At 31.9% G+C, this 17,303-nt stretch overlaps 3 protein-coding genes across 3 annotated transcripts; 1 reads left to right on the top strand and 2 right to left on the bottom strand.

Annotated features, from left to right (window-relative positions):
• Window positions 1–861: 861 nt before the first annotated feature.
• Window positions 862–7,140, bottom strand: LOC131951415 (ras-related protein Rab-32B). Its single transcript, XM_059313819.1, has 9 exons — window positions 7,027–7,140; window positions 4,500–4,532; window positions 3,889–3,985; window positions 3,658–3,714; window positions 3,351–3,383; window positions 2,673–2,700; window positions 2,394–2,468; window positions 1,999–2,107; window positions 862–1,843 (listed from the first exon to the last, which is right to left on the bottom strand). Exons 1-9 carry the CDS (start codon window positions 7,118–7,120, stop codon window positions 1,683–1,685), a joined length of 687 nt encoding a protein of 228 aa, XP_059169802.1. The 5' UTR covers window positions 7,121–7,140; the 3' UTR covers window positions 862–1,682.
• Window positions 7,141–8,438: 1,298 nt separating this feature from the next.
• LOC131951403 (mitochondrial ribonuclease P catalytic subunit) lies at window positions 8,439–17,239 on the bottom strand. The gene is made up of 9 exons (XM_059313806.1): window positions 17,159–17,239; window positions 11,226–11,889; window positions 10,578–10,793; window positions 10,319–10,443; window positions 10,115–10,165; window positions 9,713–9,947; window positions 9,462–9,592; window positions 8,892–9,084; window positions 8,439–8,585 (listed from the first exon to the last, which is right to left on the bottom strand). Exons 2-9 carry the CDS (start codon window positions 11,856–11,858, stop codon window positions 8,439–8,441), a joined length of 1,731 nt encoding a protein of 576 aa, XP_059169789.1. The 5' UTR covers window positions 11,859–11,889; window positions 17,159–17,239.
• LOC131951402 (piggyBac transposable element-derived protein 4-like) lies at window positions 13,481–14,812 on the top strand. The gene has a single exon (XM_059313805.1). It carries the CDS (start codon window positions 13,481–13,483, stop codon window positions 14,810–14,812), a length of 1,332 nt encoding a protein of 443 aa, XP_059169788.1.
• Window positions 17,240–17,303: the final 64 nt, after the last annotated feature.

Raw genomic sequence — 17,303 nt, 5'->3', positions numbered from 1 at the left:
GAACAGTTAATAAAAGTTCAACAAAAAAGTGTCTAGTATCTGATCATTTATATGTTTAATTAGTTTAATTGATTCATATTTATAAAGTAAACATTAAAATTGCATCAAATGAGTATTGAATTGTGACATAGCCTTTAAATATTACATTAAATAATATATCAACACAGGCTCAATTATCAATATAAATATAAACATCCCCACCCAATATAATAGTTAACATCAACAATTATCTTAATACTGTTATAAAACTATACATTAAAGTGTTTGAGAAAGGTTTTTAACACAACCTTGATATTAAATGTTAAAAAATTTATTTAAACCATTAAATTATTATACTTTAAAAATGGGTGCAAGTGAAAAGTGAATTCATAAGATATGTCTAGTAACAATAAACAATTTAAAGCAATAGAAAATTGTGTGTGTATCATCAACTATAAAACAACAATGATTAAAAGAGCAAAGATTTGTACACAATCTAGTTTTTAAGAAACAACAAGAACATTTATGTTATACAAGATGAAATAAACAAAAAGATCAAGTAGGCCAACTTGGACATGGTCAAAAATATTTCATTTTGACTTCTTTAATTATATTAATCTCTATTTTAATTTCAACACTCACTGTACGTGTTCCAAAATGTTTTGATGATTAAAAAATGTAAGGTAATTTATAGCATATTTAAAATGAAACATTCACAAATGTTTGAAAAAAAAACTTTATCAAATTAATTGATGTATAATCACAAGTAGTGGTTCAACTGGAAAAGATGGTATATGGCAACTGATTTCTCAACAAATTTCTAAAAAAAAAGAAAACAATCTTCAAAAAATGTGTTTTTGAATAAACAACAATATAAAAAAATGTGTTATGTAATGTACATATTGATATTTTTTAAAATTTTGTAATATCACAATCATAAAGGCCATTGCAGTAAACAATGTACTTGACTTAGGATAGTAGAAGTAAATATCATTTCTAAGATGAACATCACAGTAGAAATTAACAGATCAAATTCATTATAGCCCCACTGTAAAAAAATTATGTTTAACTATTTATTAAATGTAATTTTAATAATAAACAGCCAAAACATCAGGTTTTTATTGTAATGCAAACTAGGACAACCATTTAAATTTGAAACTGAAATCTAAATCAATTCATCAATGCTTGATATCAAATGTTTGATACATACAAATCACTCTGATAGTAAACCTGCATCAACTTCAGTCAAACCTTATCAAATTTTTATCAAGCTTAACATTACAAAAAAAAAAGTTATAAGTAGAATTTAAATATTCTAACTACTTCATTTAATCTATGCTGAATTTTAACATTTTTAGACAAAACATTTTTTTTTTCAAAAATAATCAAGCTGTATTGATACAATAAATCAAAGAATAGTGTATGTAATAATTCATACACTTAAGTGTCATGGCCATATAGTCACTAAAAGTTTCATAAAATGCAAACCAAAATAATTTGTAGTGCAATAAAATTATGCCAGATAAGATTTAAAGTTTTTGCAAAAAATATTTCTAATTAAAAACATTTTGTATTCTCATGGACAAGGCACCAAGAATCTTCTTTCAGGAAGATATGAAAAAATGACTTAGAAACCACTATGCTAGATAAACATATTAAATAACTGGGTATTATTCTTCTGAATGATAATTAATCATGCAATATTAATTACAGCATAGAGAATTCTTTCTCTTTTCATCTACATCAAAATTAGAATCATCTAAACTAGTGGTGATGGAGCTGGTTAAAGATGTATGCTCGTTAGGCTGTAAAGCCTCACTTGGAAGTGAGAGAATGTGTTCAACTAAAAAGTTCATAGCTTCTTCTGAAAAACAAAACAAAAATACTGATTTTTATGTTAACAAACCTAACAAGATAATAAAAAAAAAAAAACAATAAATATGGACAACATAAAATAACAATATTGTATAGTGAGCTGCTTAAAAAATTGAAAGCAACAAAACAATCAGATCCACATACCAACGTTTTGATTGGTTTTAGCAGAAGTCGGAAACCACCCTATAAAATTCTTTTCCTTGCAAAAACTATCCAGTTTATCAGTCTGATAAGCAGCATCTTCAATATCACACTGTTATTTGAAAAAAGAATGTTTAAATTGGATGAACTATATTTGATAAGCAACATCTCCAATATAACATTGTTATATGAAAATAGAATGTCCAAATTCACAATAAAATTTTTAAAATTGGATAAACTTATGTTTAAGCTGTGTAGAGTGTGAAGGTGTAGGAATATATAAGAGGGTAACTCTTCTTTCTGCCATAAAGTTCAGATAAAAATAGAAACTTGGCTCTAAACAATTCTTCATAGATTATTATTTTTAAAATCTGTTTTTATTGTCAAATAAATATTACCTTGTTAGCAAGCAAAAGCACAGGCACTGGGAGTTCATTTGATAACATAACCTTTGAATTCACATCCTCTAGCCACTGAAAGAAATATAATTTTTTCTGAGTAAAGATTTATTTCTTAGTATGATGGAAACAATTTTAATAAAACAGACCAACATTTAGCAGAATGTCAGCATCCACAGATGTGAAAATTTCATCAAAATATGAAAAGAAAGTTAAAAAACGCAATAGTCATTTCAAATAACACTGATTTAATTAACTTTAACCAAAAAATTAACTCACCTTCAATACTGAATCAAATGTAGCTGGCCTATGAAGGTAAAAAAAAAATTTAAGTCTGATAAATATAACTAAAACTACAGGGTAATGTTTCTTTAAAGCATAATTAATTATCTCCAAAAGAATGGCTCCGCTATATTTTAATAGGACATGGCTTAATTAGTGTCCTACAGCAGTTTAGGGAAGAGATGGTTTTATATTTTCTATAACAATTTAATTGTGTAAGTAAACTCATTCAACACATTAATATTCCCCCCCCCCCCCCCCCCCCAACAAAAAGAAACAACAACTAAAATACAAATATATATTCAACATTATTTTTTGTATGGGTTAGATAGATTGCCAACAATGATTAAATTTACAAACTAAAACCCATCAGATAGAAAATTCCGAAGAAAATGTATATTTTTTAGAAAAATGACAGATCATAGTGTGCCAATAATAAGAAAAGGTTAACTGGGGGAGGGCAACAAGTTGACATATTTTCATCAAATGGGTAAAAAAATTACATAATTTTTTAAAAAAATCAAACATTCTGAAATGGAAGTGATTTTTGTCATAGTACTCAGTATTGTGAAATATTTTCTATAAACAGATAGTTATAATTGGTAAATTTGATTACTATATTTTTTAAAATAATTAATAGTAATCAGTTCTCAGATGGACTCATAATAAAATTACCTGGATAGATCAAAGACTATTATTGCAGCAATCCTAAAATAAAAATGAAAACTTAAGTTACGCTACATAAATTAAAGAGCATACTAAAGTGAATTGCTAATTACTTAATAATGAGCTTGTTCTGAACGGTCTAAGCTGTAACTCATAAAGAGTGAGACTATTATTCTTAAAACTGTGACTTCTTTTAATAAACATTTTATTTTCGAAGTATTATTTGTCAGAAACCAAAATCTAGACCAAGGTCAGCCAATTGAAACTGCTTGACAAATAGGAAGAATATACCTTAGCAAAAGCTCTCAATACTTACGCATATTTATAATAAACTCTTGTCATGTGACCAAATCTTTCATGGCCTGCAATATCCCTAGACAAGAAATTAAGAAATTCTAATAGCTTATACAAAAGGGTAATAGCATGGGATAATGTCCTGTTTACATTCTAATCACATATAGGCTTACATAAAATTAGCTGCAGGATTAAGCATTTAATCTATACAACGGTTTATTTAGTACTTGCCTAAATTGAAAATAAAACTTACCAAAGTTGAAGATTGACTTTCTCATCTGGGGACCATTCTATACTCTTTAAGGCAAAATCAACACCAATTGTCAATTTGTAATTAGGAGAAAAGTAACCTGCAAATTTAGAATTAAGAACAACATATATTTAAGTTTAGATGATTATTTAGCAAATTAAATTACATTAAGGAATATCATGTATTTTGAATGGTTAATAAAATAAACAACTGTATTAATTTGGGAGTGGAACTAATGATTGAGAAATTAGGTGTCAAGATAAAATTCATAAAATAAAACAGTTTCTTTTTGGCATCTTGTATCATTCAGGTAAATTGACCACCCTGCCTTTGTCTTTAAATTTTATGGTGTTTAAGTGGTGTGTGTCTTTCTTAAATGTGTGAGTGATTCGTTTTTAAAATGTTGAAATGTATGTGTGTGATGTCTTGATGTGATATATATAATAGTAATAAAATGAACCATATCAGTCATGTTGTGGTCTCTAATACGGAATTGAGAATAAATTTATTCAAAGAACCATATCATATATCGCAGTCAACATCCATGTCATTTTTAATACAACTAATTTAATTATGTTTATTTTTTTCAATGAAACATACACTTGGAAACTTACCTTCAGTATATCGCCTAATAATTGAAGTTTTACCTGGAAAAAGAAAGCATGATTAATTCTGTCTAGTTTTTTATTCAATGGATCTTTTTAGCTGACCTTAATTATTAATAATTAATAGGGCCTATATTAATTAAGTTTAAGATGTGCTGAGTTCACTGCATTACAACAGCTGAACATTGAACATCAATGCATTTCTGGGGTGTGGGGAAATTGCGAGACGCAAAAAGCGAAATGGCGAGGCGGGAAAATGCGAGAAGGGGCGCGAAAACGGTCGGTCACGTGACTTTTTTGTCTCGCATTTTACCACAAGCCGATACTTACGCTGGGTGGTGTTGAAATGCGAAGATTTCTGCGAAAAATTTACCGCACCCGATTTTCAGTGGTATTTGGTCCAGACTTCAAAGACGTTTCGTTTACATTGTTAAAACTTCCGATTTTTCCGTCGCTAGACATACTGATGAATTGTCAACTCCCCCCCATCTTTTGTGTCGACTTAGAATACCACTTTGTTCGAAACCGACGGAAATACCGCCGACGATAGATCAACTTCTGTCTTTTGTGTGGAACGTCGAGGCTGCCTGATTTACCGTCTTTGAAGATCGCCGTGCCTGGATCCGCTGCCGCCGCAAACATATTTTCTATTGTTGCATAGAAATTTTGTATTATAGCCGCCGCCTACGATTTTTTTCTAGCTTTTTTTACCATATAAATCTAAGCACAAGGAAATGCCTACATCATTTGGATACAACAAAATAAAGTGACGTCACCGATATTATCAGTTGCTCGTGCTATATCGTAAGCTATGGGCCTACTTCAAATATTTTTAAAACCAAGTTGAAATTATCTTAATTTGTTGGTTTTGGTGGTGGTGTTATTTGGGGTCTTCCATAAATGACTTCACACTCGTAGGGGGGGGGGTCTGTAATTTTATGACGATGTGTGATGAGGGGGAGGAGGGGGGGGGGGGTAGATGTGAAGTCACACTATAAAAAAGCAATGTTAGAAAAAGAATTTTAGATGTTTTTTCGCGTTTTAGAAAACTGTTTTAATACATTGTAATAGGAATTGATTAAAATACTCTATTTTGACCGAAATTAGACAAGATTTTGGGAAAATATCAATGTTTTAAAAAAACTCAACTGCTGGTGACAACAATGAGCAAGACATTGCCAAAATTACAGAAATGAGAAAAAATACAAATTATAAAAAACGGAAAACAGATGTTGAGCTTGCGGATGATGATGATGAGAACATGGGTGCTAGTGTTGTTTGTGGGATGAACGAGGAGGTCAACTGTGATGAGAATGTGAAATGTTGTGAATGTGGATTGGAAGAAGTAGCAAAAGAAAAATGTATAAATGGGAGTCTAATGAACTGGGTTGGGTGTACTATGTGTGAAAGATGGTGTCACGAGGTGTGTTTGAGGACTGTTTCAAAAGATTTTGTTTGTAAATTTTGTTTGTAATTAAAATTACTTAATAAAAAAATAAATTGCACTTTTTAGAATTGTTTATACTTTTACACTTTTTGCAAGTACAAAATTCCATAAATAGATGTTGCAAAATATCTCTCCTGCTGACAAGATTATACCAATTCACAATGACACAGCTCACGTTTGTATAAACATGAGCGGGCTAGATTTTTAAATTAATGCCGACTGAGACGGGATTTTCCTCTCGCTAACAAGAGCGGGCGATGACATTAGCACAGCAACGATGTTAGGATTTTTAAATAGATAGATCTAGATATAGATCTATCTATCTTCTTAGTATCTAGATAAAAAATAACAACATACAACACTCGTGTTAAAGGGTATGGTTACATGCTTGTTTATTTTTAAAATATTTTAAAAAATAATTGAAATAAATAAAGATGGAAAAAAAAAAGGAAAAAACTTTTTACGCAAAAAGTGTCTCGCTATTTACCCTTAATTCCGCAGATATGTCTCGCATTACCTTCTCGCATTTTCCCGCCTCGCCATTTCGCTTTTCGCGTCTCGCAATTTCCCCACACCCGCATTTCTGTCTACATAGTAAAATGTTATATAAGTGTGTTGAAAAATAAATACGAAAAGCTAAAATAAAACTAAATTTAATTTTAGTTAAACTTAATACTTAATACTATTACTAATAATAGTTATAATACTATTAGTATTATTACTAATAATAGTGTTAGCAGTTAGTGACTAGTTCCAGTTAGGGCAGTTAGTTACTTAACTTAGTATCTACTATCTAGTATTTACTATTTATTTAGATCTACAATTATACAACTACTTCTGACTACTAATGACTACTTCACTTCACTCTTCAGTTTTAGTCTACGATCAAGCCCAGCCAGCTAGATCTAGTTAGTTAGTTAGTCTAAGTCTTAGTAGTTAAGTTAGTTAGTAGTTCATTCATAGTTCAACAGTTGTGTTGTTTTTGTTAGACTGCTACTAAACTACTAAAGTACTAGACTAGCCACATCTATTAAAAATGTCTATCTTATATCTACACAAAGCAGTCACTAAACTGCGTGCATTACACACCTACACCGAATTCTCCAATAACAAGAACTTTATACAAATGCTCTCTAACTGCAGCTTTCCCGGTGGTTATTGATTCAACAGTGGATGCGGCCATTTTACGTAAACAAAAATCATGTGATTGAATTCATGCACGTGATTTCCGGATTTTTAAATCCCGCCATTAGACCTAACTAAAACATTCTCCTTTCATAGAATCTACCTAGATCTAAATCTAGTATTTTTCTTATATTATGATGTAGACCTAATCTTGTTTCAAAATATCTCTCAAACTAGCATCAAACGGTAGTAAGTCCGCAGTCGCATATAAACTCATATTTTTCACATGGGGGGTTATCGGATAAACTGCGCACTCCGTGGGGAAGAGGGGGGGGGGGGGTATCGGACTTAGTAACGGGTTTGAGAAACAATTTTAGCATTTTTACATTTTCAAAATCAAGATTTGCTAAATTAAATACTGATTATTTGGAGTTTTTGTGTTCAAAGGGAAACTACTTAATTAATATTTTCAGTTAAGTTATACTAGATTGGTTATATCCCCTTAAGAAAATGAAACAAACGTGCAATGAGGTGGAGGGTTACGTGGACAAAAGAATGTCACTTTGTATATTGATGACATTTTACACTTGGGGGATATTCTCTATACATCAGTGACTTTTCTTATATGAATCTTCAAAGAAATTATTTATAATTGCAGTAATATTTTCTTAAAATGTTTAATTTTTTTCAAGCAAAACCTGAAAACACCTTTGTTTTACATTTAGAAACAGGCAAAAACATTTCATTATTTTAATCTTTTATTTAGTTCACTATGTTTGACCTTCTGTTTGTGGCAAATCATAAATTATAACTACTTTCTGACTATTTTTTTTCAGGCGTCTATTTAGTGTGTCACTGCCTACTTACACATCACCCCCCCCCCCTCCTTACAGACATATTTTCTTTCCTAGGTCATTTTAGGTCTTCCTACCCAATGCTCTTCTATTGATGATGTTGTATAGCTTCATCTTGCATCACAGATTTTATATTTGCAGATAACCAGGGCCAGATTTAGATTTGATAAGGTCCTAAGCTTTTGTTAAATAGTGCCCTTTATTATACTTTATAGGTCAGTTCCAAATATTTGCTCTTTTTAAAAAGCAGTTTGCTGACAAAAAAAGTGAGCTCTACCACCATTTGAAAAAAAAAAGAATTTTTTTTTTATATGTTAAAAAATAAATTTGGCATGGTTTAAAGAAGATACTTTTTGGAGCCTCTAAGTTATAGCTTGTCTAGCTTATCTGTTAATCCAGCACTGCAGATGACTCTCAATCAGATCTTTTTTATTCTCCAACTTTTGATAGAATGAAAATTAAATTAAAAAAAAAAAAACAACACCAGTGCTTATTTGTATATCAATTGTAGCATTTATGAACTTAGTTAGATTTCAATTTCTTTGATAGACGTTGACGAAGACACAAAATGCTGAATTTTCCATTAGGGTTTAACATATCTGTGTCATCTTCTGGTAAATGCCAACCTCCTTCATCTTTGGCTGGTCCAAGACTAAACAGATGTCTTTTCTGTGGGAAGAAAAACAGTCCTCAGAAACACAAGTTACTAATAAAAAAAGATGATCCAAAATGACAATCTATATATATGCTAAAACAAAAAAGGATGCTTGACTTTCTAATATAATGATATAGCCATAAAAGAATAATTTTAGAAACTATCATGCACAAATGAATGCACATGGTGCAACAAATTCATACAATAAATGTAAGCCAGAGGTAATAGCATTTTACACTGCTAAAATTATTGCATTATGAATAATAGTTACAAAATGGGTTCTTAAATAAGACTACAGGTGCAGTGATAAAAAAACTTACACCTATCACAAATTGTCCATTGGCTGAATAAAACCAATCTGATATCTGTGTAATCAAAAGCCATTTGCTGAAAATTGGGCGCAGTATAGGGTCAAATTTAAATCTATGATCCCGAAGCTTGTCACGGCTAACAATTAGCGTATCTAGCCTACTTTGAAGTGCTGCATATAGGAAAAAGACATCATCAGCTTTTCTGAAACAATGAACAGTTTTCAACAGTCAGTAACCAAAATATGCCTATTAGTGTATAACTCTCATAAAAATGCTTTGCATTCAAATTCTTCAGCCAACAATCTTCCAACAAAAGAATTATCTAATATGATTGCATCATACAGCAAGTATTTAGTTTTTTTTTTAACTTATTAAACTGTATGAAATTACAGCGAGGAGGGTTTTCATGTTGCAGAAAAGTTTGTACTTTTTACTTTAATAGCTTTTATCAAAACTTCATTTATATTTCTTTAAATACTGGTAATTATAAGCTTTTAGAAAATCATTTAATGAATAAATATGACATTTCACTAAATTTTTCTAAAAAGAGCTATTATTTATAAATTATACAGCACTTACGTAGTAGATGTTAAGTAGGTATGGCAATTCTTCATTTTTCTTACATTGTGAGTAAATTTATAGAGTGCATTGCTTCCAAGAACTAAAACTTTTTTCTCTTGTTCAGTAAAATATTCAACTGTTTTCTCCAACTAAAAAATGAAGTTTTTAAAAATTTCTACACATTAATAAGTATAAAAAGAAGTAAAAAAATTAATAAATATTTCTTACAATAATGTATGGATGAGTGAAATTATCAACAAGTAAGCTACCTTTTCTCTGTTAGGCTGACCATGGAAGATAACATTCATGCCGTCTATGACAACATCAAACGGAGCCAGCTTTTTTATGAATTGTTTGTATTTATCTACTTCTTCTGGAGATGTCTTGTAAAAGATATTTTTTCCCACGATTACTTGATCTAAAAATGCAGTTTGTAACGAGTTGAATTCTTTTTGTTGAATTTCCAGCCTGTCCATCTTATGATTGCAAATAGTGCATTTCCCACTGATTAAAGAATAGAAAAAAAAAAGTAAAACACATAGAATTAATGTTTTTTTAAGTGTTTCTTATGCAGATGTGGTGTTAATATAAGGAATAAAAATTTTTAATATTTATTTATTCCTTTATTTATTTTAAGTTATTTTTTATTTTGAATCAAAACATGCCTGCACCTTCTATGATTGATGTAACCAAATTGACCAGTCCATTCATCAGGTTGATGACTGAAAACATTTTAGCATTTTTTGAATATAGTTACTTAATTACTGAATGAAATAATGAAACATAAAATAACAATATTAATAGAAGACATGAAAGTATTTTAAATAAACAGGTATTATTTGACTAGAGTAATATTTGTTTTAAACAAGCCGAACCTTTCAAACATGCTGTGGATTTCATAAAGGACCAGTTTAGGTAAAAGTAACCCATGTTTTTCTACAAAGTCCATTAGTGTTTGTAGACCTTGCTGATTATTTTTCTGAAGACACCGGTTGACCATCTGTAACAAGAAACTTATAATAATTTTTTATACCGCTTATATAAAAAGTGATGAGAATAATATATTTCTTTAATTGATTGACTGAACTTCTGCAATCACAGGTTATTTGCTAATACACTAACAATATACTTTACATTTGGTAGACTTGGTAGCAATTCGTTTGGTAAAGTTTTGCCAGTCTCTGCAAGAGTTAACATCTGAGCCAATATTTTGTGATCTTGGAACTTTAATGCTCCGACCAAAATGTCATTTATTATTTTACTTGTTACTTCACTGAATTCTTGAACAAGTTTTAACAAAGGAATACATTCCATGTAGTATCTAGTATTAGATAAACCCTTTACAAGCACCTGTAATATAAATTATCAAATGTATAGTTATGTTTTCAGTGAAATTAAGTTATTAATTAAGTGAAAATATATTAAAGTCAGGTGGAACATTAGAAAATCTCCATTTCAGCAAAAACTCATCTTTGCTCACAATGTGGCATGTGAAGCTATGCTTAGACTTGAAAGTCCAGTTTGGCACAATTCAAAACATAAGATTTTATAGTTTTCAATGGTGGGTTTTTTTAAAAGTTGTTTTTTGCTCTACTCCTTTAAGTCACAATTAAACCACCAGACACTGCAAAAAAAATAATATGTATTTGAAATTGTTATCACTCTCAATGTCTTAAGTATTCATAAAGTTTCCTCCCCTTTTTTGTCTATCCAACAAATTTTACATATTTTCTTTTATAAAGCTTCATGGCCTATTGTTCATTTAAAAATTCAATTACTTACCTCAATGGAAGCTGCATCCAAATTATCTGATTTGGACAGCAATAAATCAAAGTATTTCTTGAATTCTGTATCTTGAGTCTCAGAATTATCTGAAGTCTGTCCAAGAAGACTAGTAAAGTATGTCAAAGTGATTTTATTTGGACTCTCTTTTTGTGACTCCAAGAAATTGATTAAGCTTTTGGCTTGCGCACAGTTTTTTCGATTATACAATGCATGCATACAGAAAGACTCCCACTTCTCATTTAGCGTTACTGAAAATGTCTCTTTTATTTGAAGCCAGTCATCATTGCTTAGTGTTGAACTTTCTTTCTGGTATAAAAGCTCATTAAAGAGTTTTAAATTTGTACTATGATCTCTTCTTTTAGCAACAAGATTTTTCTTTTTAATCGTTTTTATAGATTTATTATCACTTCTGAAAGAGCTGTCATTTGGTTGAAAATTAAGAAATCTTATGTTTGTCTTTGGGGTTGAACTAATCACCTCAAAGACTTTGGCAAACAAATAAGGCCTATGTTTGATAAAGGTAGAATAATTTTTTGAGAACCTATCTAAACACTTTTTATTTAACAGATATGTTCCTACATCCTTGCATTTAGACATACTAAGTATCTGTACTTGGCGAAAGGAGATCATCTTGAATTATTTCAGACAGCTGCAGCCTCAACTTAAAGAGAAAAAAAAATTAAATTAGAGTTGGTAAAAAAATTTGTATAATTTTTACCATGATACATATACCTTAGTATAATTTCATTTCAAAATTATTTTTTGTCTAATTCAAATTTCCTGTATGTGTAATTAAAATAAATAAAACAATTCCCCTACACTAAAGTGTCTTGAGTAATATGAAGAAAGGAACTGGGTCACAAACAAAATCATTCATTGACTATTGAATTCTAAAGACAATAACTGATTACCATAAAACATTATTTTTTTTAGTATTTTATACTTACATTAATGAAAACGAAAATATTACAATTTACTACAGAATTGTTAAATCTTATTAATCCTTCAGCCATCAATAATTTGTCCATCCATATTGGGTGGACAGGCCTATATATTTTAGGCTATATTTAATATAGGCCTCTAGGCTAATTATAATGTAAATAAATGAGCCTGGAAGTTGCATAAAATGTCACATCTACTATACTAAACCCACATGTAGTTTACCCTTTCCCCGGCAACATATTTGGTACCCTGTCCCCGGCAACTGGGTGGATCACACCCGGGCACTTTTTATGGTGGGAAATACTATTTCTTCTGATTCCCGGCAACTGGGTGGATTATACCCAAAGACTTTCTTACAGTAAAATGTTTTCTCTGTTCATTGTGGGGTGGGTAACAATACTGACACAGTTAAGGTATTCAGGGCATTGTGCACAAGGGGAACACAAGACAAGTTGTTGTCAATGGGAAAGCTGTAATGTGATACTACAGGTTGATGGGATTACAGAATACAGACATTACTGTAGTTTAGAGTTACAATAGGTTAATGAAATGCAGGAATAAGAGAACCTGTGGGAGGACATGTAAAGTGATTTGTACTTTATTTATGGAGCTTTGGAATGCAGATAGAGAGACATTCTAGTAGCATTGACATCTTTATCTGACATTGAACAAATAAGAATTGGGAATTAAGACAAAAAGTCAGAACCACCTGGAATGCTACAAGACAGTTGACACGAGGTAATTTATTGATGAACATGGGGTGGGAAAAAATTTCTACAGGCTGTGATCCCTGGTGTTTGGTGTATAAATAGAGGCACAAACCTAGACTGAGCACACAACTTCCTAAAGACTACCACAAGCACGATTGTCTCAACTCAAGTGCAAATGGCAAGGAATATCTTTGATAGTTTTAGTCTACCAGTTGATGATGGTCCAACAAGTGATGAATCTGAAGTATCAGATGAAGAAGATGAAGAGTGGCAGCCACCAGTACCTGAAGACCCTACTGGTTCCACTACAAGTAGCTCTGATGACGATGATGCTGACTCTGTGTACACTGAACTGGCACCTGCAGCTATCAACAATGTGCCAAATGCTGACAGTCGTGATGGTATAGAAACAAATCAAGCTGGTGGTGAGCGACACGATGAAGCAGGAGAAAACAAAATACTTGGGAAAAACAAATCAACAGTGTGGCACACCAGACCACTGCCTGAAGTACGCATTCCCAGGAAAAATGTACTCAAACACCCTTCACTGGTCATGTGGTTTCCCCCTCAGAAGCGTTCCTTCTGTACATGAACGACAACATGATACAGACAATTGTTGATTGCACCAACAGGGAAGGAGAAAAAGCAAGAAAAGACAAATGGCAGAGAACTGATGCAACTGAAATGAAAGCTTTTATAGGATGCTTGCTCCACACTGGTGCTCTTCACCAGAACAGCATTTCTGTTGAACTGCTATTCAGTCCTGTACATGGAAATCCACTTTTAAGGGCAGCTTTTTCTATGAAGAGATTCAGCAACCTTCTGAATCACATTCGTTTCGACAACAAGGACACTAGATCAGTTCGTCGTTCTCGTGACGTCTTTGCTCCCATAAGGGATATTTGGGAATTGTTCCATAGTAATCTCGCAAGGTATTATGTTCCAGGAGAGAACATAACTGTAGATGAACAACTTGTTGGTTTCAGGGGTCGTTGTAGGTTTATTCAGTATATGCCAAGCAAACCAGATAAATATGGCATCAAAATATTTTGGGCATGTGATTCTTTATCCAACTATCCACTACGAGGCTGTCCATATCTTGGTAAAGAAAAAAGAAGTGCCATGCCAGCAAAAAGAAATTTAGGAATTGCTTCAGAGATTGTGGTTTCTCTCACCAGAGACTTCCAGGGAAGTGGTCGTAATATTACTACAGACAATTATTTCACGCACTTGCAACTTGCAGAAACAATGGCCAAAAGTAGATTGACGCTAGTTGGAACAGTGAAAAGAAACAAGACATTCCTACCCAAGGACTTTCAACAAAAAAAGCATCTGCCCTTGAATGACTCTGCATTTTTATTCCGACCAGAGACCACACTGGTCAGTTATCAATCAAAAAAGCAGAAGAATGTCTTGTTGCTTAGCACCATGCACAACAACCCAGACATTGACAGTACAAATGCATTAAAAAAACCAGAGATCGTTCTCTACTACAACAAGACCAAAGGGGGTGTAGATGCCATGGATCAAATGGCTAAGGCATTCACTGTCAAGCGTAAAACAAAAAGATGGCCATTGGTTGTCTTTTTCAACATGATTGACTTGGCATCAATTGCTGCAAGAGTCGTATTTCAATGCAAATATCCTACAAGTTCTCTGGGCCATGCAGACAACAGACAGCTGTTCAACATTGACATTGCCCAATCCCTCACCCTCCTACAAATACTAAAGCGATCTGTCCCAACACATCAGGATATTGTGAAGCAGAATATCACCAGTGTTTTAAAAATGTTACAGCCACGTGAATTAGCTACACAAACAACTTCAACTCCTCCAAAAAGGCAAAGAACATCTGAAGATTCTTCTAATTCAGCAACAAAGCAAAAGAGATGCGCATTGTGCCCAACAAAGAGAGATCGAAAAACGAAATAAATATGCAGCAAATGCACTTGTCACATATGCAAAGAACACACAATTAATCTGTGTAATAACTGTACTCTTTGAACTGTAAACATTTTATGTGCTTATCTTATGATTTCTTTGTATTATAATTGATAAGACATTAAATATAGTTTGATTATTTTTGTTACACAAAAGCCTTCAGAGTGTCTATTTACATTTACATAGTTACATTTAAATATGAATCAAACAAATCAAAGAAATAATAAGCATAAACATGTTTAGAAGACAGTTTATAAGTGTTAGAAACATTGTTTCCTTTACATATTGTGTACGGGTGTGTTAAACCCAGTTGCCAGGGACCGCACACAAAAAATTCAAAACCTCATAAAAAAATTATTTTTGCATCCTTTTAAAATTAAACCCTACCTATGTGTTCATTTCAACCACCTTATAGATGGGAATGAGGCCCAGAAAAATTTATAAAACGAGACTCGAGATATGAGCTAAAATATAGCGACTTTGGGTGGATTTCACCCAGTCGCCACAACTCTGCACTAAACTAGTATTTTAAAAACTAAACAGTACGGTAGCAAACTTCACTTTACTATACTATAGTTGATTAGGTGTCTCCTAAATAAAGAATGACATCACTTTTTTCTTCTTTTTTTGTTGTTGCATTGATACAAAGAAAATCCTACTTCAAATCCTTGCAATTATGCGTTTCTACTTTACCCATTGCCATGAAAATCTTAACTGACACTAACATATTTTCAATAAAAAAAGTTAAATCTAGATCTAGATTAGTAATTAGTTAGGCTAATTATTAGGCCTAATCACTTTCAATATTCCAAATTTTGGATTTTTCTCAAGTTTTGACAAAATTTAGGCCTAGGCCTAATCGCAATTAATTTAAAAAACTAAACCAAAAATTCATAAAGCAAAAATGCAATAGGCCAAGTGATTTCCTAACGTTTGTGTGTTTCTGTTTTGTTTATAATAAAATACGCTCAACTGGAGGTGAACGTGAAGTGGGGAATAAATTTTACCTTCGGGCTTGAACATCAAATTTCGTGCCCCTACTACTAGATCTAGCTAGTTAGTAGCTAGACACTAAGCTAGAGCCCTCTAGACTAAGTCTCTAAGTCTAAGAGTAGGCTTTTTGATGAGAATTACAGAATGATTTTTTTATTAAAAATGTATCAATAATAGCTTGCACACTAGTAAACTAAGCCAATTTAGCATATTTTAACTTTCTGTGCAAAGTCATTATTACTGAAAAAAATTCCAAAGTCAGGTCAGCCTGTGGCACCCTCCACTGAACATGACAGAAGGAAAAAAAAACTTGACCCGTGACCTTCATTAAAACAGAATTTGCTTTTGTTTTTTTTTCATTTTTAGTAAATATGTGCTTAATCTTACCCAATAAGTAATAAAAATTTGAAAATTAATTTTAATTACTGTTGTAAAGTGAGATAAACAGCTTAATAAACACGTGTTTTCTTGAGGGGGTGTGGCACATCCCGACATCGCATTGTTTGTAACTTTATATTTGTGTTTTATGACTATATTTGTTCACAATCAGCATGCTATGCTTTTAATTTTGATAAAGGGTAAGTATACCAAGTTACAAAACCTGAAATCTAACTAATAATTCATACTTTCAGTTTAAAAAAATAATGAAAACGATCATCAATGAAGAAAGCGTAAACATTCTATTTTTAGGTGTGACATAAAAAACAGTCATAAATCTAGCCGAATGATTGGATTCTTGCGCGTCACACATTTTCCCGCGCTTCGTGTTCACCAAAAAAGATTATAATAAAATGGCATTATTATTCTTACAGAGCATATCTCATGCCTACCATAAATTATTACCAGTTTATTGTAACGTGTGTAAAATTAATGCTTTCAAGTAAAAAATAGCAATAGTCTGGTTAAAAATACCTGCGGTATTTTATAGTTATTTGATTCGAAAGATAAGAATTATATAGAGCTACTTTCACTAAGGCGCCGCTTGCGAGACAAACATAGAAATTAGGCCAAAAGTAGATCCGACAATTCTTAAATAACAGACTTAAATAGAAACGGATAGTTCCGATTTCTTAAATTAACGATGGCTTCGTAATCATTAGTTTTATCGCTCTACCCATTAGTGAAAGCGAAACTGGTCGCCATTTTTGGTAAGCGCATGAGCCGTGAGATGGCTTCAAAACAACAAACCCGGAAGCTGTGAATTCGAACGGCCTATCTAAGAGTGGCCTAGAGCAGGTTTTCGGGCGATTTCACTGACAAAAATCGGTGTACCCAACAATCCACATCTGTATTCCTAGCCTTATTAGACCAAAGATTTATCTCTAAATTAGTAACAACAATTACATTTATGATTTTTATCTAATATCTAGACTAGATCTAAGTCAAAGTGTCATTCAAACTCATGTAGGCAGCCATAATTGTTTTGTAGTTGTCTCCTCATAGGTATGCCAGATCAAATTATGGCAAGAGAATTTAAATTTATAAAAAT

Source organism: Physella acuta, unplaced genomic scaffold (genome assembly GCF_028476545.2).
Source record: "Physella acuta isolate Inbredline_101_S28 unplaced genomic scaffold, ASM2847654v3 ptg000811l, whole genome shotgun sequence".
Classification (NCBI taxonomy): Eukaryota; Metazoa; Mollusca; class Gastropoda; family Physidae; genus Physella; species Physella acuta.
This window is presented reverse-complemented; position numbering and strand designations above follow the sequence as displayed.